Below are 17961 nucleotides of genomic sequence, written 5' to 3' on the forward strand. Positions count from 1 at the left end.
TTTCTGTTCTCTCATAGTCTACTGGAGACAAATTAAGTACTTTTAAAGATAGAGTTCCTTTGTATGGGGATATCAAATACATTTGAATAAAGGTCATCAAAACCACAGCATTTTTGTACTGTCAGTAGCTGTCAGTTCAACCCAGTTTGTGTGGTTTGGTACGTCGGCAAGTTGGAAACTCTTGACTGTTTCAAAATTTTCTCCAGGTGCTTGAGTAACTATTTTTGGCGTATCTTACTACCTGGATGTCTAACCTTCATCAATGTATAAAGGTTGGAAACTATTACAACATGCTTGGTGGCAATTTCTGAGATATCGTGCCATAGACTCAAGTGTTTATTTGCCAAGCTGGTGTGTTACGCCGAATGGAGGTTATACCGGCTATATAGATACAGATACAGATACAGACCACTCATGTCTGGAGGGTCGAAATGTCAGCCGTTTGTCTGTGTGATCGTCAGTAACGAAGTTCTATCGAAACGCTGTTTGTTGCGTGTCTGGTCTATTCTATATCAGTAAATATTGCACCGAAAACTCAAGCCTTCATTTACCCTGAACAGCCATCGACGATGCATAAAGTCTACTTTGTCTTGGGATTTACACCCAAACATTTGTAAAAGGTTATAGGTAAACCGACTCAGCGCTTCTGTGATTCTTAGCTACAAGGTTCAACTGGTTAACGGAGTGTCAGAAACACTGTTGTAACCCGGATACTGTAAAGAAGACAGCGCTTGTTATCGCTAATAGATCTGGTCGAGGCGTCAATTGAATATTTGCCTAGGGTTCTTAAGCTACCGAAGTTAAGACTTTTGTTAAGAAACACAATGCCATGTAGATAAACCGTTGTCATTATCAGCCCCAGATGCGTAGCAGATGTGCTTGTGATGATGGAAAGTGGTTAATACAAGTCAAATCTAAGAGAACGATTTTTTTGTTCGATTTATTTATGAGAAATAGGGTTATTTCTATACTTGTCAAGCTGTGGTGAACGTAGCTTTAATTTCATCACTCGTGACTGTGCAGAACAACTCTTTACACTCAAACACATTTTCCTGCGTCCACAGTCAACAGAATATCAACAAGGAACGTCGGGTTAAAATAAAGCAATCGAACTATAAAGGTACAGTTTTTGGTCAAGGTTAGTGTATGTTCTCTCCGAGGTAAAACCGTGAGGAGAAAGGGAAGAAGTGAAGCTAAACCTTTCTGCATGAAAGACTACAGTTATGGTAACTTGTGTAGAGCAGGTGTTTCAAGTCATTACTGTTGTTTGGCATACCGCGGCTGACCGTACAGGATATCGATATTGTGTGATAACAAGCATTTGGGAAAAACAGAATACTGGTCTGTTTTGAGATTGCCATGGGCAAACAAGTTCTCTTTTTGCTTCACAAAGTGTTGTTTTGGCTCTCTCGGTAACATGATCTTCTTCACATAAGACACGCGATGTCACAGACACCTGCTTTATCCAATTGCCACATTGAGAGGCATCTATCCACTGTTGTAAATGTATGTTGTATTTTCCAAGGAACAGTACTGAGCATTAGCCATATTCTCTTTTGATAATGCCAACAGGAGTCAAACACCTATTTGTCTTTACAAAGTGGTGCTTCACCTGTATCGATATCTAAAACTGACCTTTTAAAATGTGTAGAGATAAAACTTGCATTTGTCCTTGTGCAATGGTAAAAATATCTGTTTACAATAGGATACAAATACATAGAAGAACTTTATTGCGCGACAATTGTACATGGTACAAAGTATGGCAAGAATTCGTAAACAGAACACAAAGTAGAAGTATAGAATAAAACTTAACATCCTAATTACTAATACAACACAATAAGGGCTAGCATACGTTTTCGATATAAAGTTATAATCGAGTTAGTTTGATCATAATCGGTATTTTTTCTAATGTGAAAGCAGTCGTTTAGATATTTACCTATGTTCGCATTGTGGGGATTGTTGCATTTGAATATGTACTCAAAACGGTCTGTAACATCGGGACTCTTAAAACTTGTACTTGTTTTGAGAAGTGTGAATAGCTTATGAAGTAAAACATCATATCTAGAGCATTCCAAGATAAATCGAAATTCATCTTCAATTTTTATTGGACATGTACCACACATTAATTCTTTTTACAACACTAAATCAAAGATCTCAACACTTGCATCTTGCTGATCAATATTTCCGCCCTAAGCTTAGTGTTTATTTGTCAGAACCGTGTGTCAGAAACCATGCTGTAACTGAGATACCGTGGACAAAACTCGGCCTGTTGTTGATGATAAATCGGCTTGTGACATCAATGACATTTTCGTCGAGGGTTCTAAAGCTCGCGTCATCGACAAGAAAACTTCTGTTGAAATCATTGTCATTATCAGCACAGGATGCGTAGTAAATATGCTTGTTGTGATGATGGAAAGTGGTTTGATACATGTGAAATCTAAGAGAACGATTTTTTTGTTCGATTTATTTATGAGAAAAAGTGTTATTTCTATACTTGTCCAGCTGTAGTGAACGTAGCTTTGATTTCATCACTCGTGACAGTGCGCACCATCTCTCTACGCTCAAACAATTTTACTGCGTCCACCGTCAACAAAAAATGAACAAGGGACATAGGGTTAGAACAAAGCCATCGAACTACGGAGGTACAGTTTTTGGTCAAGGTTAGTATTTGTTCTCTTCGAGGTGAACTCGTGAGGGAAAAGGGAAGATGTGAAGCTAAACATTTCTGCATGAAAGACTACATGTACAGTTACTCTTTTACTTTGAGCAGGTGTTTGAAACATTACTGTTGTTTGGCATACCGCGGCTGACCGAACAGGATGTTTCGTGATAACAAGCATTCGGGAAAACAGAATTGAATCCTGGTCTGTTTTGAGATTGCCATGCGCAAACAAGTTACCTTTTTGCTTCGCAAAGTGTTATTGTGGCTCTTTTCTTACTTTTTTTCTTGCTAACCTGTGTAGAAAGGGCGTTCGAATTCATTACTGTTGTTTGTCATACCGCGGCTGACCGTACAGGATATTATAACAAGCATTTGGAAATAACAGAATTGAATCCTGGTCTGTTTTGAAATTGCCAGGGGCAAACAAGTTACCTTTTGCTTCACAAAGTGTTATTATGACTCTCTCGGTAACCTGATCTCCTTCACATAAGACGCGATGTTACAGATACCTGCTTCACCCACTAGCCACATAACGTGTGCGGACATCATTCAGTGTTGCATTTCAATTTTTGCCGGCTCGGCGTGAGAGGCGTCCATCTACTGTTGTATGCTGACCATGCTGTATTTTCAAATGAAGAGTATTGGGCCTTAGCCATATATTCACTTTTGATAATGCCAACAGGAGTTAAACACCTTTTTGTCATTACAAAGTGTTGCTTCACCTTTCTCGATATCTGAAACTGTCCTTTAGAAAAAGTGTCGGCATAAAACTTGCGTTTGTACTTGTGCAATTGCAAAAAGGACTGATAACAATATATGTACCACACATTCTCAGTTTACCTCTCAAAAACACTTGTATCTTGCTGTTCAATATTTTCACCCAAAGCTAAGTGTTAATTTGCCCTGAACCACCATTCAACGCAGAATAATGCTGACAAGATGTCTATTTTGCCCGAGCTTTCAATAAAAAACATATGTGACAGTTTTTCTTGCATATTCCTTCCCAGACGGACTAAATGCACAGATGACCACACGTGTTCTATAAGAAGCATGATAATCCAAAACATGAATTGTTAGTTGTTTGTTCTCTCTTTTTAAAACATTTTGAAACATGACTACATACCTTTTCCATTATATATGTTCGTTCTTACATGACGTTAGGTATACAAAACGGGTAGAAAGGATAGAAACTCAATGCTTTGTCTGTGTATACGAAAGTCAAGTGGTACTCTTGTTTATGACAAAACTCCGCCTGTTATTGCTGATAAATCGTCTTGTGACGACGATCGATGGCATTTTTGTCCAGGGTTCTAATTATAAAGCTACAGAAAGACTTTTGTTTAGGAACACAATGTCATGTAGATAATTCATTGTCATTATCAGCACCGGATGCGCAGCAGATGTGCTTGTGATGATTCATATTGAAAGTAATTTGATACATGTGAAATCTAAGAGAACGATTTTTTTTTCAATTTGTTTATGAGAAAGAGTGTAATTTCTATAGTTGCCCAGTTGTAGTGGACGTACCTTTTATTTCATCTCTTGTGACAGTGCAAAACATCTCTTTACGCTCAAACACGTGGTTTCCAAAACATTAACAAAGGACATTGGGTTAAAACAAAGCCATCGAACTACGGAGGTACAGTTTTTGGTCAAGGTTAGTATTTGTTCTCTTCGAGGTGAACTCGTGAGGGGAAAGGGAAGATGTGAAGCTAAACATTTCTGCATTAAAGACTACATGTACAGTTACTCTTTTACTTGCTGAACCTGTGTAGAGCAGGCGTTTCAAATCATTACTTTATCAATGGTCACAAAGTGGTCACGATCACGTAAAGGGGGTTTGAGACATCATCCAATGTTTCATTTCAATTTTTGCTGTCGGCTCGGCTGGAGAGACGTCCATCCTCTGTTGTAATCTTTGTCATTATCAGCACTGGATGCGTACCAGATTTTTCTTGTGAAGATGGAAAGTGAAGTCTAAAAGAACGATTTTGTGATCGATTTGTTAATTAGAAATAGTTGTTTCTAGTTATTTCTATAGTTGCCCAGCTGTAGTAAACGTAGCTTTAATTTTTTCACTCGTTAGTGTAGAACATCTCTTTATCACATTACCCTTCGTCGGCCGTTAACAAAACATTAACACCAGGCGAAAAGAAAAATCAAACTGTGAAAAAACTACGGTTTGCGGCCAAGGTTGGCGTTTGTGAAACCGTAGGAAAAAGGGAAAAAGGCGAGCTGAAACCTTTCTGCAAGAAAGACTATATGTACTTGCTAATTGTGCAGCGGTGGCTGTTAAAATCGTTCGTGTTGCATGGCATACCACAGCTTACCGTAGAGTTTTGTGTGCTAAGAAGCATTTGTGAAAAACAACATTGAACCCTGGTCTGTTTTGATATTGCCAAGTTCCCTTCTGGCTTTACAAAGTGTTGTTTTGCCTTCCCTTGCTTTGAATTTTCAAACTGGTCTCTTTCTTTCACATAAGACACGCAATTTGAACATACTTGCTTGATCCAATTCCCTTATTTCATTCAGCAGTTTTTTTCATAAAGAATCATCATGATGGGATAAAGTCACTACGCATTCTTTTCACAATGTTGCTTTATTCTGCATGTAGGTAGTAGCGATATGTTTATATTCGTGTGTCGGTCAAATATCAGAATGCGTCCTCGTCTCAATTCTTAGTCCACGTGTCAGGAACAATTGTACTTTGTACACATAGTTAGCAAAACATTTTCTGCTTGACAGAAATGGGGAGGAAACTTTTACAGAAAGTAGACGTACAAATTCCCCCTCACACATAGTCTCACACACTCACAATCAACACATCCACAAACACACACACTTACTCACTAATCCACACACACACACACACACACACACATGCACACACACATACACATGTACACACACACACACACACACACACACACACACACACATGCACACACACATACACATGTACACACACACACACACACACACACACACATGTACACACACATACACATGTACACACACACACACACACACACACACATGCACACACACATACACATGTACACACACACACACACACACATGTACACACACATACACATGTACACACACACACACACACACGCACACACACACATGCACACACACACAGACACTTCATCACATCACACATTACATACACACATCATCATCATATTTGTGACGAGTTGAAGAAAAATTGAGACATGCATGTAGAGAGTCAATGTGGCATGTATCTTGAATAACTAACCATAACCATGGCAGCGAAAACTATACAGTAACAGCCGTGTAGTACACAATATGTAGAGAACTAAGCGTTCGTACGTTTTCTTTTCAAATGAAAGGCTTCTTCATGCATGTCTATTTATTGTCAGTTGAATGATATAAAGTAGACAAAAAGCAACTTAGTTCCATTACTATCCGATATACAAACGATATGTAACGCATAATACTATTTCCTAAAATGCTGCAAAAGTAATAATATCTCAGACAAATTTTATAACATTCACTGTTAAAACCAAAGTAAAAATCTAGCAAAGATACTACTCTGATACCATATCATGTGAAATCTATATGTCAGTAGACATATTGATTTATATATATATATCAATATATCTATCAATACATATTAGATAGATATCTTGATAGCGGGATATTTTATTCCATGCTCTACTAGATTCTTTGCTACATTTTTATACATTTGCCGCTGTTTGTTGTATCTCTATCAACTGTTATAAAGGGAGGAAGTTTTGCACACTCTCCGGCTATTGTATATTATACACATTTTAGGTGGTACTGTATGCTAGTCAGCAGTCTTTATCGTGAACCTTGATCGATAACCTGCTTGTATGTTAGTGACTGTGGAGGATATTCATTACATAATGTATGGTATGGTAATGAACATTCACATGTAATTGAACACAGGCGTACCCTGATCTTCTTGGTCCATTTTTGTGTCTGCCTATCTGTGCGTGTAATTTTACACGTAAAAGTCTGACTGCCTTGTTCTTTGCCATGTTAATGTTTTGATGAACTTTAGAGTTTAAAAATGTCAAACCTGGCCGAAGCGACCATCGGAGAACGTTAACCGAGGAAAAGCGGCCGCGTATGACAGGTAGTCGCCTTGAAGAGGGTCGATTCATAACATGTTTCCAAGATGTGGCAGCAAAATGATAGATTGATGGAAAATGATTTTGAACAGCAATAACTACCACCAGGTTCAACTTCCATTAACCGCGAGAAAGATACGACGAAACTTATATTTTCCATTATCGTTATGATGTTTGTGTACCGTTACATCGTGTACAAATTTCCATCATTTTTACTTCAAAAGAATGTCTTCCTCTTCCAATCGAATAGCGCCCTCCCTCATTCACACATTACGTCAAATATAGTACACCCACATACGCACGCACACTCGCACATTACATCACATATAACATCGCACATAACATCTAAGTATTAGGCCTAGCAAAAAGTCCTTGGCTATAGCAAAAACCTGCCGACCTCAAAACTGAATTATGAAAACGGAATTAACGTTGGGATACCGCTTTCCGATCGCACGACCGCATTTAAAGGTCAGAGTGAAGCCTGACGTACAGCATCTGCGATCACACACAAGTAACCCCAATGCAAAATATGTTATGAGATTCATGGAAGTAAAAAGAAAATAAACGAATCGGAATTTTCATCAATATCGGGAGCATTTTCAATGTTCATATTCAGAAACGTTCCAAAATGGCGTCGGTCCCCAACAACATGCCTTGCCGATTTTTTTTTTTTTTTGCCCACTGCGAAGTCATTTTTCGGCGGTATTTGATAAGACACGACCCAAATGTTTATGAAAATACAAGATATGGATAGTGATTTCTGTAAAATCCGACTTTTTAACGCTATGTGCCACGTGCTTATTTTGAAAATGTTAAGTTCAAACCAAACCAGAAGCTTTATTATGGTGGGCATAACATCGTTATATTAGTATTTTGTTCTATTTAAGCCATGTTGATTTGATTACATTACATGGTTGACATATGCGCGAGCATCAGTTTTCGTCCGTTTAAAAAAAAAACTAACTTTCTCGGCCATGCTGAAAATCATACAAAGCAGCTGCAAAATATGTGCTGTAAATTGCAAAACAAATCGGAAAATGGATACTAATGTCGTATAATGCCAATTCCAATATCAAGGAAGAAGATGTGAAAGAACAAAAATGAAGGAATTATCATCCGGTATACCACACTCTGCGTGTTAAGGTTTGGTTAATCTTTCCTGACCATATAGATTTCAGGATAAAGGCAACTTGTTTTTGCCAAACATTTCATTTGCAAGCTCGTTTTAGTTTTGGGGTTTGGACAAAGCAAAATCCAATGTCACCGTATGCTTTCATAAAATGAGGCAGTTCCCTCGGTTCATCAACCTGATAATAAGGGCGATTAATTCTTGTTCATTTTGTCTTTGGTACCGAGACAAAGCCAGGTGGTCGGCTTGATCATGAGAAGATGATCGCCTAGGCAAGCTTGACTGTACACGGGGACAACGTCCACCGCTTCTAATTGCAGGGCCACCGCCATAAGCACCGCCTGCCTTATACTCCTCGGAATTGGACCGATCTAGTGTATCAAGTCGATTTTCAACGCCACTCCGATAGGCACTGTCTGCCGCATACTTCTCGGAATTGGACCGTAGAGTATCAATCTGATTTTTGAGGCCACTCCAATGGGCACTGCCTGCCTCATACTTCTCAGCATTGGACTGTAGAGTATTAAGATTTTCAAAAATGGTATCAAAGTTTGACTGAACACTACGTACAGACGGTGGAAGCTTAAGCTTGTGTTTTATCGCAGCACTATTGCTCTCCATCATAGCAACGCATGTGTGGATTTCGTTCAGCCACTTTCCCTCAAGCTCACGAGCTTTTTCACCCATCTTTCTCCGGTGGTCGTTCAAGTTGTCAATAATCTTTTCCTCGAATGTGCCGCTAGCAATTTCTGTAGGACAAATAGCATTTCATTTATTTTTGTTACACAAAGGGCGCTAAAGTAGGCTTTCTTTTCATGAATCTTGCTACTAGATGATGTCATTAAATCGACCCTTATAGAAATATTAGTACTACTACAAATGAACCTGGAGTTTAGTTATAAATGCGGTAATATTGATACATACCCGATGAACGCACAAGTCTCCACAGGCTCGTCGACATCCCTGCTCCGCCGACAGCTGTCCTAGTTTCGTTTTCCAGTGCTCTTGCACGGTTAACCGAATCCCGACAAGCCCCAAGGAACCGGTTGCTAGTTTTGGCTGCCTCATCTGTACTTCTGATGATGCTCTCCATGCGATGAGGGATGTTTGCAATCCGTTCACCTGATGGCAGATATAGAATACTTAAGTGCTAAGTAAAAATATATAATTACTCTTTGCAATCTTTGCAAAGACCTTATAGGCTTAGGTGTCCGGTCAACGCTATGCCCATACTATTTCATAAGTGAGAAGACGTTTCGGTAACAAGCTTTTGCAAACAAGTTAACATGAAATGCATAGTTTGAATTTCAAAGACACAATACTACGTTATAATGACACAATACTACGTTATAATGCTATAATGCGAACATAAAAATACCACATAGATTTAGCATAATTATTCTTTTGATCTGTGCGCAAGGGTACGATTCACAAAGAATTATGCACTGACGCTTTTCTTTGATTGAACAAACTAATGTCAATGCAAAGGGAAATGACTTAAAGGAAAAGGGCGCAGATCCTGCTCACAATATTCAATGGTTTGAAGATTAGCCATGCACTCAAGTCTTTCAATGCAGTACGGCCAGTCCATAGCCGGTTGGGATAATTGAATCGAGACAAGGTGCGCTCAATAATAATCAAATGAATTTGTTCGTTCAATGGCTGCCTATTTTTTCAAAACTAGTATGTACCAGCGTAATACTTGTGTAAACATTCTACCTCAGTTTGCGCAATTGCGTAGCTAGAAGAAAGAAAAAAAAACTAAAAACTTACGAAGTTTGTTGATTTCCTGTCTTAGAGTCCTCAGATGGTGCCGAGCCATTTGAAGTCGCTCATCTTCAACTACAACCCAACAGGGATCGTCAGTAAGATACCCATCTGGAAAAACATATGAGTGTCTTATTAGGAAAAGCAATTCTCTCTCTTCAGGTTAATGAAAAAAAAAGTTTCATATATATTATTTACTATATGATAGCATCCAAAACGTATCTGATTTAACTTTGCTCCCAATTCATAGAAATACTTGTCGCTGTCGATTATGGTACAATTTCTATTCTTTGATTTGTTGAATATTAGCCATCCTGAATTGTACACATTAATTGGTCGATATAGAATATTACATAGATCGCATTTGTTGTACCTGTCTTTATTTCAGCATCCAGCAAGTCTTCGACCTCCTCGTAACCGAATCCGGTGATGGCTGTGCTGTACTGTCCCAGGCCGTGCTTTATTAGGAAGTCAAGTACCTTTTCTTTAGCTGCTTTGATGGTTTCAAGGATGTAGCGATAATCTTCCTCCTGTTTCTCCGCAATCTTCCTGATAAACATAGATTTCGATCTGTTTCAGCAACATTGTTTAATGACCGAAGTTATTGACAGGATGTTCCTGTTAACAAGAAAATTTTAGCACTATTGACAGGATGTCCACATGACCCTGTCTGCACTAACACTAACTCCTTGTATAACCCTAACCCTGAGTATGCTCTTGTTAGATTGTAACTATTTAAAAAGACCAATCAATAAACCCTATTTAAACCAGGGTGTCCATGATCCTGTCGACCCTAAACCTAATTCCTTACATAACTCCTTGTATAACCCTAACCCTGGGTATGATCTTAAAAGATGAAAAAAAGAGGACTAATTGACATTCCTAAGGAAGACTAATGAACAAGAAAAAGTATGTCTCTACCGAGATTTTAGCCCGGGTTTCCTGATTGTCGGGCATATGCGCTAGTTATCCATCATAGCAATTCAAGAAAGGGGGCTTTATTCTTAATACCCGGACATCCTGCCAATAGCCACAACGTTGTTTGTATACAGGCCACAATATATAGGGTAGTTCAGTTGGTACTAGTTGGTACAGGAGGGAAAAACTATACATATACATGTACTATACTTAGGTTTGAAGCTAATCAATAAGGGCAATAGTCAAACGTGCACACTTGCCTTCCCAAAAGCAACAGATTTCACAGAAAAACAAATGAGTTTGAAATTAAATTCAGTACCACTTTATAACAAAACTAATCATTTGCACTGATACGTGGTTCACTCTTTATCATTGGTTTATTATATATGGTACAAAAGATGTTAGCATTCTACAGTATGTTTCAATATTTTCGGTCAAATGAAGATCTGATTACCTGATGTTGCGCAAAACATACCTTATTTTCTCGGCACAGGACTGGCACTCGTCCCGCAGACCTTGGTTCACCCCTTTCAGAGTGGACAAACCAGCCCATTCTGACGAGTTCCGATTCTCGTTTTCAAATTCTGCGATCTTTTTTAGATCCTCCGATACATTCTCCGACACCTCGGAGATTAGGTCGGCAGATCGCTTATTCTCTGAGGAGAAACCCTTGGTTTGTCGAATGAAATCGGCAACGTTCACACCTCGGCCCATGTTGCCACGGGTGCACTAAGAAGTGTGGTCCCTGTGTGTTTGTGGACGAATGTTACTAGGATCACTGGCTTTGACGCATGGCCTTCTGGTATACGCTGGCATGGATCCAAACAAGCGCCCGCCCCCTTTCAAACAATGATTGACCTCTTTTAGCCTACAGTTGGCATCTCATGTTCCTATATACAAGGCGCATTTATTTCAGGTGGTTACGCCTGTGTCTGTGTCTGAGCCAAACGTCACTTGGTAAACATGCCTAGAAAGATTTCAGATCAGCATTTTCTAGTGTCTTGTGTTTTGTGTCCTTCTATCTTGCATGTTTGAGTACGAAACAGTTAAAAAAGACGTCACCAAACCACTCACACTACGCTATATACCAACCCACAAATATGTCATTCTCGGTGCTTTCAACATGAAGTTAAAGATTAGATCTGCTCGAATAGCGTGTAATATTTCAAGCCACGTCTAATGTCCACGGTCCTAAGCTTTTCAGATTGGCGGTGCGCAACATAAAGAGACCAATAAACCGCTGGGGTGTGTAAATTGTACACAATGAAGTGGTCTATGTGCTTACTTTACCTTACGCTAAATTTACCACTGAGGTTTTAGGTTTGAGGTTAGAGTGTAATTCGGGGGGAGAGGCCAATGATGCACCTGCTACTATCTTACTTCTCACTTCAACCTGTCAGAAGCTGGATTCTGATTTGTTCTCATCTTTTACATAATGCGTAATTTGTGACTTTATGTGCGTCTTGCACGGCGATGCACAGGCTGATGTAAGTAGGATGGTATGCCGGGCGTTTTATGCATTGTATTGCCTGGCCCCTAGCGGCGTTGACACATACGGTACCCATCTAAACGCTTTATGCTGTAACACAATTTTCAACCATTTTTAACGATCTTTTTCAATCATTTTTATTAGTGGTGGAGAACTAGCACCATCTGTATACATTTATCATCTTTACTTTTTACATTAAATTCGTTGTTGTGATATTTTTTTTCTTCTTCTTCTTAACACCTTTGACCATTCGTGCTTATCTTGAATACCAGTCTGAATATAGTTGCTGTTTGTGAAATGACCCTGCCGCGCTTCAACATTATCGAATATTTGATCAACCACAGAGCCTCCGCATTTGCCTACTCGTACTGACTCTTTGCTCCCCCTATGCCATATCTGAAGTACTGCAGGCCAGGGTAAAGGGCCCCCCCTTGGGTCGCCAAGGCAACACCATGGCCATGTTAGGATAAGGTCAAGCAATATTGTGGCCCACCCTGCTCTAATATGTCGTCTTCTCTGGTGTATTTGTATGTAGAAAATGATTTTGACAGGTCTGGGGGACGGGAGTAGACATGGAATAGTTTAGATGCCTTTTTTGTATGCAGAAATGATTTTGATAATTCTGGGGGAGGGGGGTGGCGACGTATTCTACATACCTTTTTGTTAATACTCGACATGTAGATGTTATGTTATGGGCGTCATGGTGTCCAATGACCTTGAAAAAGACGTAAAATATAAGACTACTTGTAGGATAAAATCAAACTTGCTATGTCTACAGTACTGGCTGAACTAATGCATTGAATACCCTAGTAGGAATTGTAAAAGCTTGTATGTTCTTCGTTCTATATTTGATCAACCTCCTTTGTTTAAGGTTGGGAAGAATTATGTGTAATTTTCTGTCAAAAAATATGCCTAAAACGTAACTGACAAGCTTCATTTGTGGCAGAAATATTTTCTGAGATGTGTTGAGAAGTAACAGATGCCATCTTGCGTAATATAAGGTACACAGGGGTTACAACAAATTACATCTTAAACTAAAATTCCTTACTATTGACTTTTGGAGAAATAAAAATTGACAAACAAGAAATGTTCCTGCAAAGAAGAGACTTTTATTCAATTGAAAAAGGGACACGCATTGTCCGTGATGAATTTCAAAATTCCTAAAAGTATTTGTCTTCTCATAATAACGTTATTCTTTTATTTTGTCATATCATCATGTACATGATATTCATGTTATTGTTATTGACATGTTTACTTTCGACCTGGAACTGTCAAAGTCATTATCCTGCAGGATATTCCACACGCAACAACACCACCTAGGATATTAGGCTGGAACTGCAGATGCAGAAATTATCCTCACCATTTGTGATACAGATCAATACAGCTAGGTAACACCACAGCAAATACTAGTACCAACTTGAAGACAATTAAAAAGTGCAAAGCTTTTGTTTTCCATACATACAAAGCCAGTGAAACAAAACTAAGCAAAATTGCCAACCGATTCTAACCAATTCTAATGTCCAAACTATTTGCAAGTCATGACAAAAATGTAATTCAGATAGCTAGCACATATTCATTGTCTGCTTCTACAAAGAATACTAAATAGATGTTCAAGTACATGAATCTGTTTCATAACACAGGATGTAGATATGTATAATTACTGTCTTGTCAACATGTCAGACTCTATTCTGTTGAAATCAAATCTAGTATAATACTCTGGTCAATTCTTAACTGTAGGATACATAATGGCGCTATGTACAAAGCTATACCAATGCCACAAAACTCAGTAGCGTATGCCTATAGCCATAAACATACTATGAACGCTGTTGACATTAATTTATAACATTTACATTTTAGACTGAACCCGGAAAATATAAATGAAAATTATGACAAGCCTAAGATTCAATGGATGTAGGTTGTTTTCCATCACTGTGGTTTAAGAGCCAAATCAAGAGAGACACACGCATATGATGAAATATGGGTAATATATACTATATTACCATGGTTATATTTTGTGCATTTCCAACTGCCAACTTCTTTGTCTAATTACTGGCCCACTTAATACTGGTTGATGTATATTGAGGCAATATGATACGTATTTAAAGATTATTATACTATTATGTCAAGTAGTCCCACATCTGTATTCCTCAGTGCATAATTTTTGATGAAGATTAAGAAACAAACAAAATCTTAAGCTTTTATTGTTTGGTGTGTCTTAACTTCTCAGTCAGCACGCACGGCCTTTGGGGATTGTCGTGTCTGTCATACATTCATCTGTAACAAACATAGAAAATGAAGATCTTAGTTAAAATTCTTTGTTATTTTCACACAGTTTGATTAAGAACTTTTAGTATTTAAGGCTTCAATATATACGGTAGTAGATATACTAAAGCTTTTAGTTTCAGTCATAGATACAGACATATATGGTGGATTTATTTGTGGTTTACTTGCAAGGAAAACAATATGAAAACGTTTAAGAGGTCCTTTAAAATAGGCATTTCCTTGGCAAAATGTTAATTGTATGCTGGTTTGTTTTTTGTTTGTTTGTTTGTTTGGTTGTTTAGACGCTCTTGGTCAGAAGCTGAGAAACAGAAGGTAGTGCACTATGACAGAAATGAAAGAGGATAAACGACTTACCCACGTAGGATTTTCAGCACGGCATCAGCGCTTTCCTTGAGATATGTCATTCCCTCATCAAACTTCTGCAAGGTCTTTTCAAAATTTTCCATGTCCCGTTGAAATCTCTGCTTCTCTCTCTTGGACGATGGAAGTTTGACAAGTTGTTTTCTCAGCTGATCCTTTGATAACCAATGTAAAAAATGACATAGACATAAGCATTGCTTTTTATTCTGTTGTTAGAACAGCATACAGCTAGGATGACTAGAAGAAGGTAATCTATCATGGCAAATGCAGACCTGTCCATCTTTTAAGATAACCCCGGAAGACTTAAGTGTATGATTGGTACCATTTCGGGCCCGTAACAGGACAATGCTTTATCAAGTTGTTTTCACAAAATAGTTGGAATAGAATGCCTTCAGAAAAATATGAACTGCAATTTACTTATATTGGCAATGAATCACTCATAGACTGATATGTACAATCTGAAATTCACAACATTAATACAAACCTAACACCCTCCGGGTCGTAGTTAAGAAGTTAAGAGAATTCACACCAAAAGAATAGTACAGAGTGAGACCTGGTCTTTCTGTGCCTGTTTGGCGGGATCATGCACAAAGTCCAACCAGTCTGTCTCGCGCTTCTTAACGTGACTTTGAGCCGCACCCATGACATTCAAGTTCCCCTCAACAGGCTCTGGAAAACAATGGATAAGTCAGAAAGCGTATGTATGTGTTTGTTTGCCCGAGTACTTATGCAGTTTGTCTGTGTATACATCTACATGTTTGTGTTTACGATTGTTTGTATATGTATACAAAATGTATGTATACTATGTGTGTGTGTCAGTGTGTGTGCGTGTGTCGGGGTCTTTGTGTGTCAGTTCGTGTGTGCATGTGTACGTACAGAACCATTCCCAATCGATGTAAGTAATCTGGTGTATTAAAAAAAAGAAGAAAAATCAGATTGTACTTAGTTACCTAGAGTCTTCTTGTGGGAAGAGTATGTAGTGTAATCCGATGCAGCCGTGGCAGCTCCAAAAACACCTGCAACTAACCCAATCGCGAACCTGGCCGATGAGTGGTAGTTCTTGTTTTGCTGACACTTAGCTTGAACTTCTTCCTTGGATCTAATCGCATGGCCAATCTTATGCAAAATACAATAGATATCTGTTGCCATCTTTTTTTAATGTTCCAGAATCTCATCAAGGGTCTCGCGCATCTCCTCTATCTTATTTGGAAGGTCATCTCTCTTGGCCCCTGTAAGACATGATAATGTCTGTATTTCATATTGGAACTTAACTTGAAATACATTTCCTCTCATAAAGTTTATAGCACTGGGGAAATTTTGTGGTTAACCGGTTGATGTTTTTTTCTGTAGACGGTATCCATGCCCGTAGCCAGGATTTTGTGTGGGGGGGTTCGTTTTAATATTTGAGGGACCATCGAGTGCCGTAGGCGCGAGACGAGCGCCGCAGGCGCGAGCTTCCTAGGGGGGTCCGGGGGTATGCCCCCCCGGAAAATTTCAAAAATTGAACCTTCTGATATGGCATTTCCCATGTTTTTGAGACGATTTCAAAGAACAAAATCAGAGACAAAGTTAGCAGTTTTTCTAGGATTCCAGCCCCGCTGGTGGTACAAATAAGTCCGCCCTAAAAAAAACAACCTTGGACGTTAAAAAGTGGACCCTGGAGCGTTTCAAATTCTAAGAATTGAACCTTCTGAAAGGACATTTCCTGTGTTTTTGTTTCCGAACCCCCCCTGGCTACGGGCATGGTATCGTAAGCGGACAGAGTTCCTTCTGGCTGTCTCAATTTTTTTAATCACTTATAGTTGAAAGTGCACGGTCCTACTTTGAAACTTGAGAATACCCTGATACGGACGATACTCACAGAACATTCTATATGACGTGACCAAAGAATAAAAATGAATGACAAATGGGAAGATAAGGTGTGACATCCATTAGTCTAGCAAGACCACGCATTGGGTCTCCAGGTTTTCCAAACTGTTGGTATTTTCCTCCTCCCCCTCTTTAGACAAGTTAAAAAACTATTATAGCCCAAATACAGGGGTTCTAAAGAAAAGCCGAAGAGATAATCATATACACAGAATGCCCAAAATAGGTAGCAAGTTGAATATATTCTTATCTCCTTTCACAACAAATGTGACAGATATGTGTCCGTCCAAATGCTTTTATGGGGATAACACTTATGTAGCTAGAACTAAAGAGTTTATATTTAGAGCTTTTGTTTAGTATTTATTGCATATTATCTCATTAGCTATGCAAATAAGGATGTAACTAGCATAACCTGTCTGAAATAATGTTTATCAAAAGGTTCTTTCCTTTGGCAGAATTTTATGTATACATTTTGTCACATATTATGCAAATTGGTTCCCCATTTACATGATCTAATTTACATACATCATGGTGACTTGCACTAGCATGAAATTCCCATCATTTGTCACTAAGAAATCATGACACTTCCGCTTTAAGTATGCAAATTAGGCCCGTATTTACATGATTTGTATCTCTAAATGTTCGACACACACACAAACATACACACACAAACAGGCAAAACCAAGTGAAAAATACTAAAAACATGGTTCAATGCACAAGTTAAAAAAAAGAAAACTCACCGCATTTCTTGATTTCCCTCACCAACTCCTCGCGGTGTATCTCTAAAGTGATGCGGGGCTTCAGTTCAGTGGTCAATTCTTCTTCTGTGAAGTCGTCGGTGAAGTCCTCAACCGTCAAGCCTTCAAACTCCATTGCAAGGGCCTCTGCATACTTACTCATGTTAATGTTCTCCAAAAACTCCTCCAAAGGCCGTGTGTTGTCATCAACAGCCTCACGTACCGACGAGCAGAGGTTGAGCAACTTGCGAACTTTTGCTCTGTAGACGGAACATAGACTTTTGTAAGTGAAGGTCGCACCGTTATAGAGGAATGTGGTTATGCGCGATTTTGTCTGGCACCCACAAATCACAACGATAAGAAAAACGCGACTGCAAAAAAAAAATAAAAGCTAGAATCACACAGACTACTGCCAATCAACTATATATATATATAACCAATATATTAGTGTAAATAAGGTAGAGGATGAAGTGCATGTCAGCAAGAAATCCTTGGAACCTCATTGTTTAAACCGAACTTATCATTATTATAAAATTATTTGGCAGTTATACGACGTGAAAGTTGGCGCACTTTGATTTGATTTGATTTATTTATTTGACTGTAAAAATAGTACAACCAAACTAGCC

The 17961-nt window shown here is 38.7% G+C and overlaps 1 protein-coding gene across 1 annotated transcript; it reads right to left on the minus strand.

Annotated features, from left to right (window-relative positions):
- Positions 1-8807: 8807 nt before the first annotated feature.
- Positions 8808-11314, minus strand: LOC136444391 (uncharacterized). The gene is made up of 4 exons (XM_066441963.1): positions 11076-11314; positions 10056-10231; positions 9689-9793; positions 8808-9037 (listed from the first exon to the last, which is right to left on the minus strand). Exons 1-4 carry the CDS (start codon positions 11312-11314, stop codon positions 8808-8810), a joined length of 750 nt encoding a protein of 249 aa, XP_066298060.1.
- Between the last annotated feature and the right edge of the window lie 6647 nt (positions 11315-17961).

This window comes from Branchiostoma lanceolatum, chromosome 1, assembly GCF_035083965.1.
Source record: "Branchiostoma lanceolatum isolate klBraLanc5 chromosome 1, klBraLanc5.hap2, whole genome shotgun sequence".
Taxonomy (NCBI): Eukaryota; Metazoa; Chordata; class Leptocardii; order Amphioxiformes; family Branchiostomatidae; genus Branchiostoma; species Branchiostoma lanceolatum.